Source organism: Crocodylus siamensis, chromosome 1, assembly GCF_052110815.1.
Source record: "Crocodylus siamensis isolate JL-2025a chromosome 1, ASM5211081v1, whole genome shotgun sequence".
Taxonomy (NCBI): Eukaryota; Metazoa; Chordata; order Crocodylia; family Crocodylidae; genus Crocodylus; species Crocodylus siamensis.
Genome location: NC_143395.1, coordinates 103,144,624 through 103,164,877, shown reverse-complemented (window position 1 = coordinate 103,164,877; position 20,254 = coordinate 103,144,624). Strand labels below are relative to the sequence as shown.

At 39.0% G+C, this 20,254-nt stretch overlaps 1 protein-coding gene across 1 annotated transcript in view; it reads right to left on the bottom strand.

The window, feature by feature from the left end:
- The window catches only part of ENPP1 (ectonucleotide pyrophosphatase/phosphodiesterase 1), a 75,413-nt gene that overhangs the window by 22,842 nt on the left and 32,317 nt on the right, over positions 1 to 20,254 (bottom strand). Inside the window, exons 7-17 of the mRNA XM_090039221.1 lie at positions 19,156 to 19,235; positions 17,906 to 18,025; positions 16,665 to 16,774; positions 13,578 to 13,643; positions 13,200 to 13,272; positions 11,445 to 11,553; positions 10,507 to 10,638; positions 9,132 to 9,163; positions 3,509 to 3,636; positions 1,420 to 1,489; positions 215 to 302 (exon numbers count right to left, since the gene is read on the bottom strand). Coding sequence (XP_089895347.1) covers positions 215 to 302; positions 1,420 to 1,489; positions 3,509 to 3,636; positions 9,132 to 9,163; positions 10,507 to 10,638; positions 11,445 to 11,553; positions 13,200 to 13,272; positions 13,578 to 13,643; positions 16,665 to 16,774; positions 17,906 to 18,025; positions 19,156 to 19,235 — 1,008 coding nt within the window. The remainder of the gene's footprint in view (positions 1 to 214; positions 303 to 1,419; positions 1,490 to 3,508; positions 3,637 to 9,131; positions 9,164 to 10,506; positions 10,639 to 11,444; positions 11,554 to 13,199; positions 13,273 to 13,577; positions 13,644 to 16,664; positions 16,775 to 17,905; positions 18,026 to 19,155; positions 19,236 to 20,254) is intronic.

Sequence of the window (20,254 nt, the reverse complement as noted above, 5' to 3'; positions counted from 1 at the left end):
TGGGTGTAATATAGTTTGCACCTCATTTAAAACCCCAAAAACTCTTGCATATGTACAGTGTGACACCATTAAGCCACACAAAGTGACATTTTCGTCATGTGTACATGGTAGTGGCATCATGTATACAAGCGCCTTGAGGTTCTTATTTGTTTACCCTAATGGTATTCTCAGGCTTGCTAGGATGCAAAAAACTAAAAAATATGCTTGTACTTACCACACATTAAATTATAGATTTCAATATTTCCAAATGGGTCAACCTTAGTACTAAACTTGAATCCAGGTCCAAAGCCAATAAAGATACCCTATGGTTTAAACAGAACTCCAATTTACTTCATTCTTTAAGGAATAACAGTGAAAAATATTTTCATGCTATTATATAAACCAGAAGCACTTTGATCCATTTACATTGTAATAATCTCATTTTTGGTGACAGATAGTAAAATATGGACTAAATTAGGTGCAGCTATTTTCAAAAGACAATGTATAATTATTTATAGAAGAAGTATGGAGACATAAAGGAAGCATTTTTTTTTTTAAATAGAGAAAGCAGATACGTTTTAGCAAATCTGAAGTTGACTCATAATTGGTTTGAAAAACCAAATGAAAACCTAATTATCTCTGACATTTCCTCCACTCTTCCATGCTTTGAACAAATTCAATTCCTCACTGTCCATTTCTTTAAATCAAATGACTTAAAGAACATGGTCTAAATGTTAGCCCAACATGACTGGCATTCTTCATGTGAAGAAGCCCTATATTTATGCCAGTGAAGAATGAAAAAATTAGAAGAAACTTAATAGTCTCCTCTCATATAAAACTGACCTGGCATGTTTCCCCTTCACTGAAATTTTAGTTTTTTATGTTAAAAGCAGAAAGATTATAAGAAAAACTAAACTTTGGCTCCTCCTTACTTAGCCTATAAGGCCACTGGATAAGTGCAGGGCCTTTTTGTTATATGCCTGTATAGACCTGGCACAGTAGAGTCCTGACTTGTAATTGTGATCTGTAAGTTACACAACAGTGGGCATGTCTACACATGTGCTTTACTGAACAGCAAAACACTAATTTACAGTGCAGTAATGCATCACCATCTACACGTGCACTGCAATTAGGGTACAGCAGATTAATTTAACCTGAAATAGGATAGTCCCATCAAACACAGGTACTATCCAATGGCAGAGTAAGATTATAAAATCATTATTATAATTATAATAGTTATCATTACTGTGCTTAAACACATGGGTAGACAGTGACATTGGGAGTAGATTAACCTGGCTCAAACTGCACCAGAATTTATTCAGTTGTATTAATTGCACCCAGTAACAACAACAGAAGTGTCTGAACCCTTATCCTTTGCATACCTGTAACAAGGTGTATTCATATTAACTATAAGAAGGAGTCATATTTTCTGGCTCTCACCTGCATATTTGGGAAGAGATTGTCTGAGCCATGAAATCCACCTTTGCAAAACTTGATCTCAAATGGTTTCCTATTAAAAAAATCATATTTTATAAAACCCATAATGCTTTACACATTAGTATAAAAACATATTCAACGCAATGTTGCTTGCCTCAACTTAGACGGGACACTAATTATACCCAAGTCTGTATCCCAGGGACATGCAAAGAGAGATTGTCCTTAAAATATGAGGGACAGAGATTATCATCTGCAGGTATTACCTCTTCAGGCTTAATGATTCCAGCACTGACATCTTATGTATGTGAAACCATAGGTAATTTGGGAACAAGATGTTCATCCTTTGGATAACAGAACTTTAGTGCACTGTACTATTGTATGTAGAGTATCCAACATTTCACTGAGAAATAATTTCTGATAGAATTAAAAAATAATGTAATTTAGAATGCATTTGATTAAAATACATCCTATATTCAAATGCCAAAGGTCTCTGATATAAATCAAGTCCTGTTAACTAATTGTACAACAGTCTTAGAATTACCAAACACCACGTTCCATGGTGTTGCAGATTATCATTATTTTACAGCAAAATCTGTGTATGCCACCAGTAGAAAAAGCTCTGGTCAATAAAGAAACCAGGTCTCTAGTACTGGGATTATATGAGGTTTCTAGTACTGGAATATAGTATAGGTATACAGAGGTAGGGCTGGATCCTATTTCTTTTTATGGACCTAAATGGTAGTTACCTAGCTACATCCATTTTTGGCATTTATATAGTTTGTTATTCTATTTTGCCAGGGACAAGTACATTTGCCCAGCACACCTACATGCATACCTGTCAGAAACAAATAGACAAGAAACACAACCCTATCATATTTTAGCCAAAAGGTTATGTTATGTCAGGTTCCAGGGCCACCAAGGGATTGAACCTACACATGTCTGACTACTCAGCACAGGTTAGGCATTATATGTCAGGACTTCTGCAGACCTCCTCTTGGAACTGGCTCCCTGGGCAGCCAAGAGGGAGACATGTAGGGCCAGGATGAAGAACACGGGATAGATGGTGCGTGGCTCAGCAAGTTGGCTACTAATCTGGAAGGGGGAGGATCTGTGGGACAAGTTTCTCTACTGCTCTCCAGCTATTTCTTCCAATGCAAGTGGCTCAGCTTCAAAAGAGAACAGGCTGGATAATGACTATCCTGAGGCCTGGCAGTTAAATCATTCTGCTGGGAGGCAGAAAAAGCAGGTTGTAAACACCCTCTAGGACTCTAACATGGGAGGTGATTTCCTGCCACCTCCTTGTCTCACACTTGATAATCATGAATTTTTGGCTCTGTACACATCTGGGGGAGCACACAGCATCAAACGTTTGATTAGCCAGAGCACAGTCCCATTGAGCATACTCAGTAGCTGTGAGGATGCTTGCCCATCCATGCTGCACCCAGAATATAATCACAAATTGGGTGTAAAAGCCAAAAACACAGCAGGATAACAGCCATATAGGCATATGAAGTAGGACCTAGCCCTTAAACTAGTACATTATAAGTCACTATTTTGGCAATGGCAAATATACTGGTCAGAACATTACCAAGCAATTATTGACAGTGAAATGGGAGAACAGCTGTGATAATGAAAAGCTCAGAAAATGTCATCCCTCTGTTTCCTCAGCAAAGGTTCAGACTTGACTGGTATTCAATAAAAATGTAGCAGAGTTGTTTAACAGCCTGTGAGGAGTTGATTGTCTTCCCATAGCTAACAGGCCTCCAATTCAGTAAAACATGGATGTGGTACACAACAGGGAGGGAAGCACCTATGTGGCTGCTTGGTAAAATGGGGGGGGGGTCTTCTGCAGTGGGTGGGTCTTCTGCAGCAGGGGAGGGGAGGACTCCACATAGTGTGAACCCAGGGGGGCCCATGGCTCACCCTGGTGTGGTCTGCGGGCATACTGCCCCAGCTGGTGCAGCCCAAAGGGCATTTGGCCCCCAGCTGCTTAGAAGTTGGACAGCTCTTTGACTTAGAGGAGAAAAGTTAAAATATTAGAAAAGAAAATGTTTCTTTCTGTATTATTAAGAATGGAAAAATGGTAACTTACCGAGCAAGTTGCCACTGCGAGTCTAAGTAAAAGTGCACTGGTTCTATTCTGTCATTGTTGGCAAAGTGAAAACGCTTGGGTAACTGCCATTTCATATATGCCTTGAAAGGCTGATTGGAGTCAATACACTGAAATGTTTAAATTACTCACATTTAATAATCATATGTAAAAAAAGAGCAAGTTTCTATTATGCACAAATTCTTATCTGAGTAGTAGAAAAGAAATGCATATCAGCACTTTAATCTCAAAGAGTCTGTTCAAACTCCTCTTAAGCCACTGGTGCTCAACCTTTCTTGTCAGAGGACCAATGGGCAGTGTCCAGTCTATCAGCAGGACAGACCTGGCTAGTGATCTGGATCCAGTGCCTAGGGAAGTCATCAAGGGACCCCATTTAGAAATGGGGCAGCTGAGCCACAACCCTGATCCATGGGGGGACCTGGCCCCAATCAAATCACAGGGGAGATAGGGGGAGTGGCTATGCCCCAGAGAGGGAAGGGATCATGGCCCAGCTTCAACCCACCATGTAAGGCTTCAAGTTTGGAATTTCATGGCAGGGGATGGTGGCAGTATTAGTGGTTACCATTCCCTCCCCACCAAATTTTCTGACCTTGACTGGGGCCAGATACCATGGCCAGATACCATGGCTCTGCGGGTTACATTAGGCTCACAAGCCAGAGGTTGAGCACCCTTGTCTTAAACCAAAGGGAGGTTTTCTGTCAAGCTTGAGGATTTATTGTAAGGTGTCTAAACATTACTTGCTTAAATGACATATACATATTGACTAAATCTCAGTTTTAACAGTTGTTAAAATGTATTAATAAGCAGTAGGATTCATTCACTAGAACTGTATATTTCCCCCTTCTTTTATTAATGACATATGTTGATTGTGACAATGTTGGTTTGTATATAAAAAAATAACTTTTAATTACATTAAAAGTGTGGACTTATAAAATAATTGTACACTTTGATACGTGTGTGGTTGTGAGGAAGAATGAATTTTATTGCTCATGAGTGCACATCAACTGATCCACTGTAACTTTCTCAACAGATTTTAGAAAAATGGTTCAGAATGAATTGCTATTAGTTGTCTTCTTTAATTTCAAATCGAAGGATGCTGGATGATTTCCAGACATTCAAGAAACAATTAAAATAAGAAATATTGCTGTTGAATGGTCTCTTCTTGAAGACAATAGATTAGGGTATTCAAGTTAGACAAATTTACACCTCAAGCTGAAAAAAACTAAAAAGTCACTTATAAATAATACAATGTTAGATATTTACAGCATAAAGCTCAGTAGTTTGCTTCTTTGTATATATAAAATTATATATACGGTGTTAATCCACTTGAAATTACTTGTGAATTTAGGTCAAATCAGCCAAATACTTTTCCCTTGAAAAAAACTGAGAGAGTAGATTAACAAAATTGCAATTGACAGAGGCACTGGAGGTCATCTTTTACCTAAAAACTAAGAGAGTAGAGCTGTCATCCAGGACATAAAACAACCAGGTTCAAATTTCTTCCTTTGCCTGAAGTGACTTTAAAAACTTATCTGTAAATTGCCAGGAAAAGTCCTGTGCTACCAGGCAATCAGATTTCAGGAGGAGGTCCTTATTGTATTTCCTATTACCAGGATGCAAAATTGCATAACTAATTACACATGGACTGAAGCAGACAGTGGAACATAGGTGCTTCATCTCCCAAATCTATTGGAGTTGTTCCATGTTGGTGGGATATTTAAAAAATTCACTGTGCCACAGAACACAAAAGCAAATTATTCAATAGCCTCATAGTTTAGTCATTTACCTTTAAGGCTAAGGACAGACATTTCAAAAGTCTAAGCCTGAATTGATTCATTCTTTACAAGTTAGTCTAACCTGCAAAACTTGAACCAATTTGGAGGTGGAGAGACATTCTCTTTTAATTCTCAAAATACAGGCACATGCCGGCAGTGGCTCAGGCTAGAAGGCTGGGGGCACTGAAATAGCCTTCCTTTCCCTTGTACTATGCTGAGCTGAGGGGGGAAGGGAGGGTATGGTCAGGCCCAGCAGGATGCTCTGATTAGAGAGGGGTTTAAACCCCAACCCTGGCCTGCACCTTCTCAGGCTTTTCTCCTGCTTACTGCTCAAGGGGCAGGAGTGTTGCCAGACTTTAGCACTGGGCTATCACTCTGAGGCAAAGTGGGATGTGCACTGCACACATCTGTTGATGATAGTGAGCTTTTCAATCTCCCTCTCCCTGTCTGCAAACCTGTCTGAAAACCTGACAGGGCTGCAAACCAGCAGGGAGGCTGATAAAAACACAGTATTTATCAGCCTATTAGCAAAACAAAAGCCTCTCTCATTAATTCAAGCTCTTCTTAAACAGCTTTTTCCAGGGAACAAATGGAGGGACATTATCAGCTGACATGTTGATTAGTTCCAAAAAGCCCTGTTCTGTCTGCCTGTCCCAGTGAAATTGGAGACATGCACATACACACACAGACACCTCTCAGCATAACTAGCACAGCACATGCCTAGGGTCTGTGGGGCTGTGGTATATGCTGTGGGAGAGGGGAGGGAGGGGGGAATCTCTCCTTGAGCAGTGAGGGAAGCCAGGCAGACCTTGCTGGGTCTTCAGTCTCCCCTGAAGCTCTGGCTATGGAGGAGAGGGGCAAGGCAAGCCTGTTCTTTGGAGCTGTGAGCACAGCCTATCCAAGCCCAGCCCAGTGCAGAGCTGCAAATCATCTGAGATGCTGGGGGACTCTGGTTTTAGTCAAACCAGGAAGGGGTCTGGGATAGACATTGCATAAACCGGTCTGACCTAAATCAGTTAAGCCTGATACTATATTCAACCAGATTTCTCCTAAACCAGTTTCAGCCATTTTGAAACTGTTTTATGTGCACTGAACTTATATTCTGTTACATGTTTAAACTAGTTTCTGATCACTTAAACTGGTCTATGTGTAATGTCTGTCCTTGCCTAAAACACCTGAGTTCTAGTCCCTCCTCCAATGAATGCCTATTTGTGAACCTGAAGTAGGACAGCAGCAACAGACAAGAATTAAATCACCATCCCCCACCTTAGATGTGTTTAGGGAACTGTTTTAGGAAATAAGACATAGGGTTTGCACCCTATCAAGTAGAGGAGGTGCTACAAGCCAAAGGCTCCCATATCCAAGGTGAATAACCTTGAACTTTTGCATAAAGGGGAGCAGAAGAGGATATCAACTACCAGCACAGGGAGTGTTGTGAATCAAACATTTAATTTCCTTTGTTTTTTTAAAGAGTGAATGAAACAACTTTTTTAATGTTATGTTAAACAAAATATTTTGTATCAAATTGTTTTTGTTTAGATTTATCATTGGGGTAACAGAAAACAAACTAAACCAAAATATCAGCCCCCTGTGAAAAATCAATTATTTGATCAGCCTCAATACAGAGCTCTTCAGAAAGTTAACTCCTAAACTTTTTTCCAAACTGAAAGTTGCAACTTCTATAGCCAGGCAACCTCCTACAAAGTAAGACTGCTGCATAATTGAGCATGGAAGAGTTTCAGTGGCTCCCAGTCAGCAGTGATTATTACATAGACTCTTATCACTTCGGTGCAAAATGGAGTCAGTATCATTTGATTTCCATGTGCATTCACTCAACATTTCACAGCTGCAGTACAATTGCCATCTTTTGCTGACTTTTGCAAATTGGAAATGCTAAAGCTCAACATCTAAGAAAATCTGTGTATTTAGACACTAAAGCTTCATAGAAAAATCCTACAGCAATACAAAAAAACTGGACAAATTATAGCTATTTATTAAAGACTGTATGTAACTTAAATAATGGAAATAAACAACAGAGTGGTATTATATACAAGATGTATGTTTGTGTTAAACAGTTAATGCTCTTGAGAAGAATGGTAGTAAATACTGGCAATAATTGCTATACAGTGGTATGGTAATTTCTAGGGGTGTGTGAAGCAGGACCTATTCAATTCAGATTCAGCCCGAATCAGGGACAGTGGTTTGATTCATTAATTTGGATCACTGTCCCCGATTTGATTTGGCCAAATCCAAATCTGAAGATCCGATGCTGATTTGGAGAATCAATGATTCAGACATGGACACAGCTTTAAACGTTTTTGTTACATACCTCGAGGTACTAGCGTGGCTTGTGAATGCTGCAATGCTGGGGCAGATGGAATGTCCCACAGGAGTGCAGGGTCACAAGCTCAGTGGCGAACCCAGAAGTAGACCGGAAGTGCTTCTGGTCCACTTCTGGGTCTGCTGCCAAGTGCACTGGGGAGCCCCCTGCACTTCTGTGGGACGCTCCATGTGCCCCAGCATTGCAGAATTCACAGGCTGTCTGCTACCTTGAGGTATGTAGAAAAAAACATTTAAAGCTGTGTCTATGTCCAAATCGCCAACTCTTTCTGAATCTCTCCAAATCGATTCAGAGGGTTCCAATTCGAATTTCAGAGATTAAAGGGTCCTCTGATTCAATTTGGATTCAGAGATTTGGCCACCAAATCAGGCTGAATCTTCACCGAATCGAATCAGGAACTAAAGCTTCTCACGGCCCTAGTAATTACACTTCAGAATGACGATTCTTAGAACACTGTCTCAATTTCATCCTCTTTCCTCTTTAAGAAAAATTATTTTTAACACACAACAGAGAAGGTAGTGAACGTGTGTGAAATAAGTAAGCAACATTACAAGACCCTAATATTGTTGTCTGGGAAGCTTGAGTCTGAAAGCTGTTCAGACTCAGGAAATCTGGACCATGCTAAGCTAAAGGATGTTTCTTCCACCGGGACATATTTTAGATAGATATTAATCTTCCTATAGTTTTGCATATTCTTTGTTCATAAAAGTACAAGTCCTACACATAAGACTTCTCTTAACCACAAGCAGATGTATGTTTAAAGTTTGGCAATATGCAAGTTCTTCCAGATTTGAGCAAATATGATGTAATGTCAGCCCACGGGGAAAAAAGTGTGTTTATGAATGGCAAACAAAACCTCTAATCCTGCATAAGCCAAAAGTGGCTCCTTGCATCATCCCATTACCGTGACCCTTGACTTTTCTAAGCCCTTCCCAGCCATTGTTTAATCTTTGACTGGGCACATCTACATGTGCCCTATGGCGTCATTGTTACTGCACTGCCATTTAGTGTTTCCTTTTGGAAATACTAAATGATGGCACAATAACAGCCTGTACTGTGCTGTCCGCACAGCACACAGTTATTTTTAGCTGCTACATCACCATAGCAACATGCTATACCAAGGGTAGCTGTGGCATCACGGTTTTTGCTCGCTGATGCTACATCAAGTTGCTACACAGATGTAGCGTCATGTGTAGAAGTACCCACTATGTCATGCATAGAAATATATGTAGATAGTAATGAATCAAATAACTTTTCCAGAAAAATTCTCAACACTTCCAGTTCTGCTTTGGAAAAGAAAAAAAATGGACAGGAAAAAAGTTATTTCCTTAAAAGTGTCCAAGATCTTTCTGAACACACACACCTCTTTTAGGACATCCCTTTGGGGAGAGAGATTTCAAGGGATTTAGCATATTACTGATACTGTAAATGAATAACAAACATCAATATAAATCAAGAAGAAATAGCAACTATTAAAAGCAATACTTACTGTAAGGTTCCTGACAATGCCTTCATAATCAACTGGAAGAGTCATATGTAAGAATTAGTCACCTAAGTTATAAGGAAAAGTAGATGCAAAATCAAAGAGTTCCAATCATGGGATTTGATTCAGTACTATACACTCTTCTAACAGACAGTTGGGATAAAAAAAAATTAGGATGTATGGAGTTGGCATACCTGATATTCTTAAAATAAAATCAACCAGGAAAATGGAATATATAATTTCCAATCTTTCTTTAAAAATAATAGATTAATTCAATTTTGCTTCTTGTGTAAGGGTCACCAAAATTCCAGAGCATTATAAGCATTTGGTATTAAAAGTGAATGAGCAACATTTTCAAAAGTGCTTAAGTGACTTAGAAGCATAAGTCACCTATGAACTTCAGTGGGATTTAGGTTTTTGCATTTGAAAATGTTACAAACATCAACAAAGGTGAAAGAGATATCACATAACAAACAGATGTCAGGGAAGATATAAAACTAACAAGTGTGGTCACAAAAGAAATCAATTATTATAACTGAATGAGGGCATCTAAAATAAGACCAGGAGCATATATCAGGTTCGAAGGAAAGTGGGAATTGCTAAGCTAATAACTAGACACCTGTTTGAAGAGATGCCATGCATAAAACAAGAGGGAAGAAATAGCAACAGCCGATGCTTCAACATTGTTTTGAATGACAATATGTGTGCATAAAATACAGACATAGACAGTCTTGCACAGCCAAGCATTCCTGAAGGCAGGAACCCCTTTAAAAGCAGATTTATATGTCTATATATCATCATTTTCCTCAATCCTAGTAGCCCTCAGCTAACACTGAGTCTGAGAAATAGAAAATTAGGGATGGAAGGAACCTCAGGAGGTCATCTAGTCCAAACCCCTGCTCAAAGCAGGACCATCCCCTACTAGATCACCCCAGGCAAGGGCTTTGTCTAGCCAGGTCTTAACCTTCAGGGATGGAGAGTACTCAGACTCACTAGGTAACCTGCTCCAGTGTTTTACCACTGTCCTAGTGAGAGTTTTTCCTAATATCCAACCTAAACTTCCCTTGCTGCAACATAAGATCATGGCTCCTTGTTCTGTCATCTCCCACCACTGAGAGCAGTCTAGATCCATCCTCTATGGAAGCACCCTTCAGGTAGTTGAAGGCGGCTATTAAATCATCCTTCAGTCTTCTCATCTCCAGACTAAATAAGCCTACTTCTCAGCCTCCCCTCGTAAGTCATGTGCCTCAGCTCCCTCACCATTTTTGTTGCCCTCTGCAGGATTCTCTCATACATTATGCATGTATGAACCCTATTTCAATTGTTTAGATGTATAAAAATACATATTCTAATGACACAGATTAGTTTAGCAACTACATACAAGATAAATACTCATCTGGAACATTAATTGGTCTCAAGCGAGCTGCAGGGCCTGCCACAATCATGAAATCATTCACATTGTCCAGATATGTGCTCAGATAGGCTGTTTTTCTGCAGCTAGCTACTTCCATTCCTGGAAAGGGAAATAAAAGTTATTCAAAAGTCAGATAAAAATATACAGTATTCTTTTTAAGGAGATACAAAGCTGATTTCTAGAAATGGAAAATATACCCTTTCGGGACAAATTATCAGCCAGAACAAAATATCTAAATAGTAGGAAAGGAAGTGTGCAGTCATAATGTACACATCCATCTACCCTTTTACAGCTTGTATAAACATCCTAATTAGGGTTGGCAGTAGAAAAGTACAATAAAATATCCATGTGTAACGAAAAAATATATAGGGTAATTTGGGAGTCTGATAGAGTGGATAATTTTCACTTTCGGGCTGTCAGGAACTTCAGCTTCATAGGTATAGCCTTGCAGTCTGGGGCAGCTTATGGATAAGAAGCCATGGCTGTGGCTTTTACTTTATCCTATGCAAGTAGTATAAATACACAGGACTGTAACAATTAAGAAGGCAGTTTTAATTAATTAAAATAATAATAAATGTCAGCAATGTCAAAATGAAGTCTGTTACTTTGAATTCAAGGAAGCTGGTAATGGGGGAAAGGGGAGTTATGTATAAACAGAAAAAAAATAGCTTCATCCCAACCTCTACAGCTCTAAAACCAGAAAATAAGGACACTGTTTCTTAGTTATACTAAGGATGCTCTATACTGCTCTGGCATTGCAAACTATTAGTTACAGTCATTTTAAGGCTCTTTTACAAGGAAAGTGTAATATAAATACAGACCAGGTTAGCACATTTTTCTGTACCAAAAAATGAAAAGATAATGTCACCTCACTGTAAGAATATAAATTATGAAATCAAATTTACCATGATCAGATACAAGGATGATATTTAGGCATTTATGCAAATTCATTTGTTTGAGACCATCCATCAGCATCTCAATTATCCTGTCCACTCTCTGTAATGCAAGAATGACCTACAAAACAGTTACATCATGCTATAAAACTAACATTAAACATTTCCATCAGAAATACATTCATTCCTGATAAATTTAACATTTAATTTGACCTATTTTGAAATTTCAAAGTTGATTTAAAAGTATAGTACAATATATTGTCCATGTGTACTCATTAAAGGTCGCTTTCAGCAAACAGATATTCTGTTCACATCAATATTCCTATAGACTTCCTTGTTGATTTTTATACGAGTAAGGACTTAATGTCCCACCCACATTTTCATTTCTGGGTATTACGATTTATTTGCTTTCTATTTGTCTAAAAAGTCAATATAAGAAATTCCACCTTCACTTAATATATACACTTTGCCATTTGGATTATTTTAACTAGAAATTCCCAAGGCTGGACTGGTAGCTTAAATAAAAATGTAAAGTTTTATTAGTTAGAACCAAGCTTTGAAAACTTGGCTGTAGCTACCAAATATACCATTTTATGACTCAACTCCCTCTTCCTCATTCACACTTGGCACCTTGCTAGTAGCAACAGACTGAGTAGGACTACTTGCAAAAAATAATAGATACCTAGGTAATCAATGCAACTAACTAGTTTTTGTAATCAACTTATTATTCAATAAGACCACTTGCATAATTTACTCTGCTCAGTGTGAGTAAAAGTTGAAGAAATATGTGCTAAAGCTGCTAGAAGTCTTTACAACAGTTTTTATCCTCAGAGTACTTTTTACAATACATAACCACAGGTTCATCACTAACAAAAGGTAATGGCAATAGAGTTTGACATTTTTAGGATATGGTGGCTGCTATAAAGGCTCTTTGTTAAATATCCATATAAATAACCATGTGATCCTCCAGCACTGGCACAAAGCCAAGGTGCAGACTGCCTCAAGGGAAGCTGGCAGAGCTCATTTGCCAAGTTAGATGCCAAAAATGTCTCCAAACTCAAGATAATATAATACTCTGCCTTCCCTAAACCACCAAATTATTTTCCCTCCTTCTAGCCCCTTCTAGTTTGTGGTGTCAACAACTGCAAGTATTTTATGCTTTCAAGAGGAGTAACTTATCCCAGATCGTAAGGATTCCTCTTTATTTACAGAATGGTTACATCACCCACAGTGGTATTGCCAGCCTCTGCAACACTACACTCTTCTCTAAAGTTGCCTTCTTGTAGTGAAGGGGATATGACCATTTAATTCCACATTCACTTAATTCTTTCACTGACATTGCCAGCAGGAGTGCCAGTTACAATATGAACAGAATTTGTACTAGAACTAAAGTTGAACAGGTTTCATTCAAAACATTTTTAAAATGAAACACAGCTTTTCCTAAACTGAAAATGGCCATGAAAATCATTTGCTTTCTTTTTCCTTTCTGAAATTTTTCCAGAAATTAGCATATGAACTGAGAGAGGGTTACATATTCCCATGTGCATCTACAATTTTTATTACAACCAAAAGACAATCTGATAATTTATTAACACCCTTAATAGCAAATTCCTTAAAGGCCCTTTACTATATACAGTGCTCACTGCTCTTCTAATTGCAAAGTCTGTGTTCTGCTAAGTATGTTAAGAATTCCTGTTTATGGCCATTTATCTAACATGCTTTACACACTCAACACTTAGTACAGAGCTTTTAAAGGGAGTTACTTACTTCACTGCTGACTGGTCCAAACTTGTGGCCTGAGGTATCAGGTTCTTCTAAATACAGAGTGTAAAAGTGTGGTCTATATCAAACGGCACCAAAAATGTAATATTTTACATACATATTGAAACACAGTTTGAAAAGACTAATTCAACAATGGATAGCAACTATTAGAAAACTGTGCATCATCAGAAAGGGAACATTTTAATGGAGAGATAGAAAGAAAATTAACAAATTTAGGTTAATTTAATTGTTGAAGATGGTAAAATAGTACACAGGGTATTACATTAAGTATAAATGGTAGTTATATTGTAATATATTTATTCATTCATATTTCATTGGTTTAACTGGGAAATGAGAGCTTTACATTCACAATTTCATACCTACCTTTCCTCTTCAGGTAACTTCAACCACTGAAGAATAGTTGTCACCCTTGCCTCAAATGGGATTGAACTGTATCAGAACAATGAAATATTAAATATAATTCAAAGGACCAAAGCAATATTCACAACCTGTCTTGCTTTCAACACAAATAAAAATGAAATCATTTGGCTAGAATAAAGCTCTGATAAATACCAACTAAATCAATCAAAATCACTTATATGTAGGTCTTAATGGCAAATTTTACAAGTAGAAGGCACAGGGCCTAATCTAAAGCCTACCAACTCAACGGGATCACCTCTTTTGATTTTTATGGGCTTTGCATAAGGCCCTAAATCTTGCTGTCCTTCCTCATTCAAATAGCCCTGTTGATTTCAGCAGGAATGCTCAAATAGACTGACGCTTTTTCTTATGCTGTATCAACCTGAGTTTTACCATGTGAGCCCACCTGTTACACTCATGATAAACATGACTAACTGAAATCCAGGATAAAACTTCTGAAGCATATCGATAACAAGCATCATTGACATAAATTTGGCTATACCTTTACCAGACCTAGAGCACTGGTTGCTAATGAAGTATGCCTTAAGCTACATGAGGCATTCCAAATGTCCTTGTACACCCAGCTGGAGAAGGAAGGATGCAGCCCATATTCCTAGCCAACTGGAAGTCATAATCAACACAAGATCATCCTATGATCACCCCATCTGTCCCAGTTCTTCCAACCTTTTCCTTCAAGTCATGCTTCCTAGACCTCTGTTAATTTCTTGTTGCTAATTACTTGTTGTTAATCATAATCCTATCCTATAAAGTGTCTGCAACTCCATCCAGCTTGGTGTCACCTGCAAATGGACCAAGTATGCAATTCATTCTATCCTCAAGTCTTTAATGAAGTTATTGAATACTACAAGATACGGGACGGATGCCTGTGGAACCCCTCGACTTCCTCCCAATTAGGCTTCCAACCACTTTGAACACTGTAATCCAACCCGTTATGCACCTTACTACACCAGCTTTCATCTAGATTGTAATTCCTCAGATGCCACCAATTATTCCAATTTAACTGTTATACGTGCAATAGGGCTGTGCAAAATTTTGGCAGCCGTTTTGTTTCAGAGGTGTTTCAGGCCATTTCAGCACCCAAAACACTGAATCTAAATCAAAATGGAAGGCTCCAAAACATTTTAGAAATATTTCAAAGAATTTCAGAATTTTGGAGCTGGGCTTACAGGGAACCAAAAACTAAAAAAAGAGAGAGTGTGGGAAAGACTGCTCTGATATTGACATCTAGCTCCCGGTTCAATTCCCCAGCTCTCTGATCACTTCCCCAGTTCTTTCCGGGGAGCACGGGTCCCCGGATCTGTGTGAGGGGTTTCAGTAGGCTGCTGCTGCATGTAGCAGCCTGCTCACACCAGGAAGCCTGTGGTGCTGCCACTGGCCCCAGCCTGCAGGGGCAGCCTGCTGAAACTAGCATGCAGAGACAGAGGCCCACACCCACCAGAAAGAGCTGCAGAACTGATCAGAGAGCTGGGGGAATCAAACCGGGAGCTGGGGAATCAAACTAGGAGTTGGGGGAATGTTCATCCCTGAACGTTCCCCCAGTTCCTGGTTTGATTACCCAGCTCCCCAGTCCTTCCCCCAGCTCTTCCTGGGGGGCACAGGCCCCCAGATGTGCATGCAGGATGACAGCAGGCTGCTGCTAGCTGGGGATGGTTGTGGCTCCAAGCTATTTCCCCAGCCAGCAGCAGCATCCTGCTGAAATCCCACATGCAGATCCAGGGGCCTGCACCCCCCGGGAACAGCAGGGAGAATGATAAGAGAGCTGGGGGAAGCAATCAGAGAGCTGGGGAATCAGACTAGGAGCTCCAGCTGACAGGTGGAGATGCCCCAGCTCCCAGACAATACACAGCACCCTGCTGAGTCACATTGAACCCCCACCATGGGGCAGCTGCTGCATGAGTGCCAGGCAGGGAGGCAATCCCTACTGCACTGCATTGTGTGGGGGGGCTCTCCCACAAGCCACCAGAGGCTTCAATTGATGCTGCTGCAGCCAGTGAATGCAGGTCTTTTTTTTTTTTTTTTTTTTAAAGCTCTGCAATCACTGGCCATGAAGCATGTGGATGACAGCAGGCTGCTGCTGCCAGCCGGGGCCAATGCCAGTGCCAGCACCCGTACCCAAGTCTGCCCAGCACAGCCCACACCAGGAAGAACCCAGTGCTGGTGCTGGCCCCAGCTGGCAGCAGCAGCCTGCTGTTATCCCGCACGCAGATCCAGGGGCCTGCACCCCTCGGGAGGGCTGCAAGCCTGTGCTGGACTCTTCCTGGGGGGCGGGTCCCTGGATCTGTGTGCTGGATGACAGCAGTTTTGCTTTGAACAGTTTGAGGTACAGTTTCATAAAAACCCTTGCACCTATCTCCTTGAAACTTGTCAGGCTACCATCCTGGCAATATTAATCTGAATCAAGCAAGAAATGACAAAGTTATAGGCATTTTAGTGATTCCTCATTATAGCCTATGGCCAAAACAGCGTCAAAACTCCAAAACAGATTTGGCAGAATCAAAATGGGACAGTGATCTGAACCCTGAAATGAATCACTATCCCGCCAAAACCGAAACAAAAGATAGCCCTTTCACACAGCCCTAATACGCAAGCTCACCTATAGTAATATAAGTGAACTAAATCACTGTAATCTTCACCTTGAATGAATCAGGGTTACAGTTACCATAGTTTTACTCAACTTATACCACTCTAGGTGGGTGGAAATATAACAGTTATAGCAGAACAGCTTTCACCAGTACTGCATGGTACAGGATACATGCATGGTTCCTTATATAGGCATACAATATGCAGAATATAAAATACAGACTCTGCTAATGAGCATTTCTTTTCTTTTTTTCTTTTCTTCTTTTTTTTTTTTTTTTTAACAGCCTCGCGGGACCATACCAGTAAGCCGTCAGACATGTTTACTCTTCTCTGGATTCTATCATATTGAAAAAGCTGAGCCAAAGCAGGAAATAAGGAAGAATATCCTTCACAGTATATATAATTATATGTAATTTATTGCCCTTGCCACAAAATAGTCATTTTACATACCTGTTGTATATTTTATAAAAATTTGGAAAAGTTCCATTAATTTTTGCATCTGATCCTGGCCAGAAATATGTGCCAGCTTTTAGACCTTGATACATAGCTGTCAACCAGATCTATGAAACAAAAAAAAATAATTGTGAAGGTCCTTGAAATAGCTGTGTGAATGTACATCTCAAAACTGTTTTTTCTGTCTCTGTGACATTTGGCAGGGTCAAACCTGGGTTGCACTAACAGAGGCAGTATATGCAAGACCTGGGAGGTGACTATATTACTTTATTTGGCATTAGTAGCCTCCAGCTTAAGCACAATATCCAGTCTGGGCATTGCACTTTATAGAGGACTATAAAGATAAAGCAGCTGAAAAACAAGCTCTATAATAAAGCAAAGATAAGAGAACTTCATATGGAAAAAAGGAGGATAACAAAAGAACATCATGGCAAACTTCAAAATTTGAAAGTTTGCTTGTCATAAGAAATATGTATAAACATTTTTCTCCTTTGCCCTAGAAGGCCAAGATAATTTTTGCGGCCCAAATCATGATTTTTGAATTTTTGACAATTCTGCAGCATCTTGAGAGAGAGCATGAAGTGGATGAAACTAATAAAAATGGGGAGAGGGCAAACAGAAATGGATTGAATAAGGTAGTAAATTAATAGCTAGAAACAACAATAACAGAAAAAAGAATAGGCACTAACCATTGCCAGTTGTTGTTTTATTTATTTCTAATAGCTTATTCTCCAGGTAAAAAAGAAGAGTGTCAACATTTACTTTTGCTGCAGCTGAAGGGTGGGGAGCACAGGATGGCTTTTTATGATATGATATAACAGCTGCAGAAGCAGATTGCCACCCATTTTTCAGGAAAAATATAGAAGAAAAATAAAAGTATTCTGAACTTGAAGGAACTGCCAAGATAATTAATTTGAATGAAGGATCCTCATTAATAAAGACATGCTAGTTTATTTCATTGTTTACTCAACATAATATCTCTATGGAAAAAACTACAGTAAAGTTCATATCATGCAGATATATTTAAGCTACTATAGCATCCATTTCACAGTTTAATTTTCCATTTTACAATATAACAATATAATCAAGTAGTCACACTGAGCAATGTTTGTTGGCTGGCAGGGTAGCATTCCCTGTGACCTTGAATCGTATTATCACCCTGTACACAGGAGAAACAAGTATATGACATAACTGACTCTTGTGTGTCTGGCAGCAATATTTTACTTATAAATACTTACAGGCTCTCCTTGGTACCACTGTGGATTAAACTTCTCTGCATTTTTAAGTGTAAAGGAGGCATTCCTTTTTGGGTCATACATCTTATTATCAATTATACCGTGGGATTCAGCATACAGCCCCTGTAATTAAGATTGTGTCATTGTTAAAAATGTTGTTTCTAGAGTACATACGTATTTTGCACTCTATCGGTTCAACAAGTTAGAGTGATTTAACAGCATCACCTTCCACTGCTATTGCCAGGCTAAAATACTGACTGAAGCTTCTCATAAAGGTACTGCACTATTTTTCAGAATGTGTTAAAATCATATGCAACTTCACTGAACTGGCTCTCCTAGCGTGTATCAAAGTGAAGCAACTGAGGCAGTGGCAGGGCAGAATGCTGGGGTTGAGGTCACTGTTATATAGTCATTGGGCAAGATTATCTCTGTGTCACATTCTTGAACTTGGAAATGCAAAAGGATTAAAGAAATTTAATAATCGTAAAATCCAAGAACTTTGAAACTGACCTGCCTCCTGCTATCCCCAAAGAAACAACAACATAGACAAGAAAGTCAGTAAATCCATTCAGAATTTCCAAATTCTGTATGCTATAAAGCCAGAAAGAATCTGGTGGTGAACTGAAGGTTAAGAGGCAATTCAATTTTGTAAGGTTTCATTAACTGGTTTATTTTTCTTCTAGTATAATATACTCAGAGGAGAAAAACCTTACAAGAGCAGATTTTGTGAGGCTTCTACCCTTTGGGTTGTATTTGTACCAGATTCAGATCTCAGATAATCTCAGTTATCCCCATACTCAGAATCTGTGAGATATTCAGATTTCTATATCGATTCCAGACCCCTCTCTACTTCATACCACTTTTTCTGTTCTAAAGAAGAACAAAGATGACATGTCAGAGAAATTAGTCTGTTCCTATCCCAATGGCCAAATGTGTGACTGTATCAGACAAGGTGAAGGAGTATACCAATTTATGAACCAATAGAAATTCTTGCAGCTGGTACTCAACAATAGGCATTACTTATTTGGATCAATTTAATCTAACCACAAAATAGCAGTTTAATATGGTTACTATTATACCCCAAGCCACAGTCAAAATAAGAAAAGAATACATGTGACTTCTACTTTGAGGGATTCTTAAATATTCTTCCTAGATATATTGATAATCCACAAAAAATAAACTCCTATTTCCCTTGGAAATTATTAATGCTGAACAATATCTCTTCCTGGAAAAAAGCCATAAAATGGTCTTACTGTGACAATGGAGTAATGATTGGGAAATGTTTTTGTTGGATAGACAGGTATCAGGCTGGGAGTATATGTTCCACATTTTTCTAAGGAGAAAAAATGTAAAATTAGAAAAGAGAGAAACCAACAAGTTCCAATTATATATTAATTCATTTTTTAAATAACACTCCAGCAGATCTTGTATTTTGAAGTCTACTAGAGTTTGTCCTTTTGGCTCTCCCATTTCATTCTGATTTTAAATATAAGTATTACTGATGTAACAGCCAGTTGTAGAAATTCTAGATATTTCTAATGGGTCTGATTCAATACATCAATACTGATGTAAGTCAATGAGAGTTTTACCATTGACTTCAGTAGTTATGGAATCTAGCTTTATAATCCAAACTACGGGCAGATGTCATCAAAAGAAACTGCATGCTCCCAATTAGTCCTGGCACCTGATGAGAACATTTAGCAGTATGAGAACTATTAACTATTTCTGTCTGCAAGTTCTCAAAAATGAAGTTTTGGACAGAGTTATAAGAAGCCTTTGCTCTAGTTCTCTGCCAATTGTATTTACTCCTAAAACTCACAATACATTTTCTAAAGTGTAATAAAAGACATCCTCACTAGCACTTTTTCCTGTAATGACAAATCTTTGTTGGCAGCCCTATCTGGTGCTGTGAGATAAAAAGGCTTGCCCCTGGCTGTTTCCCCCATTTGTTTTAAATGGGAGCAGGGGAAAGAGGGAGGAGGTGGGGTTATCCCAAATCCTAGGGGATTTTGGCTAGGACTTTTTTGTATTTGTTTGTCTTCTATACTACTGGGCTTGCCTCCTATAGTTCTGTGCCAAAGAGAAACAAAGGTTTTGTTCAAAAACATTATTTGAACAACGAAAGCCAAGAGAAATCTACGACCACCTTCTTTACACCCAAATCTACATGTCACAGATGTCTGTACAAATATTTCATTTTGTATTGTTACCTCCATTTTGGAGTATGTTTGTATAATGTGCAAAAAACTCATTTTTACCCTTGGTCAAGGCAAGTTTAGAATGATGTGCTGCAGGAATCTACCCTGAAGTAAGATCTTGTGAATACCAACAGGACAACAATGCAGGCTACAA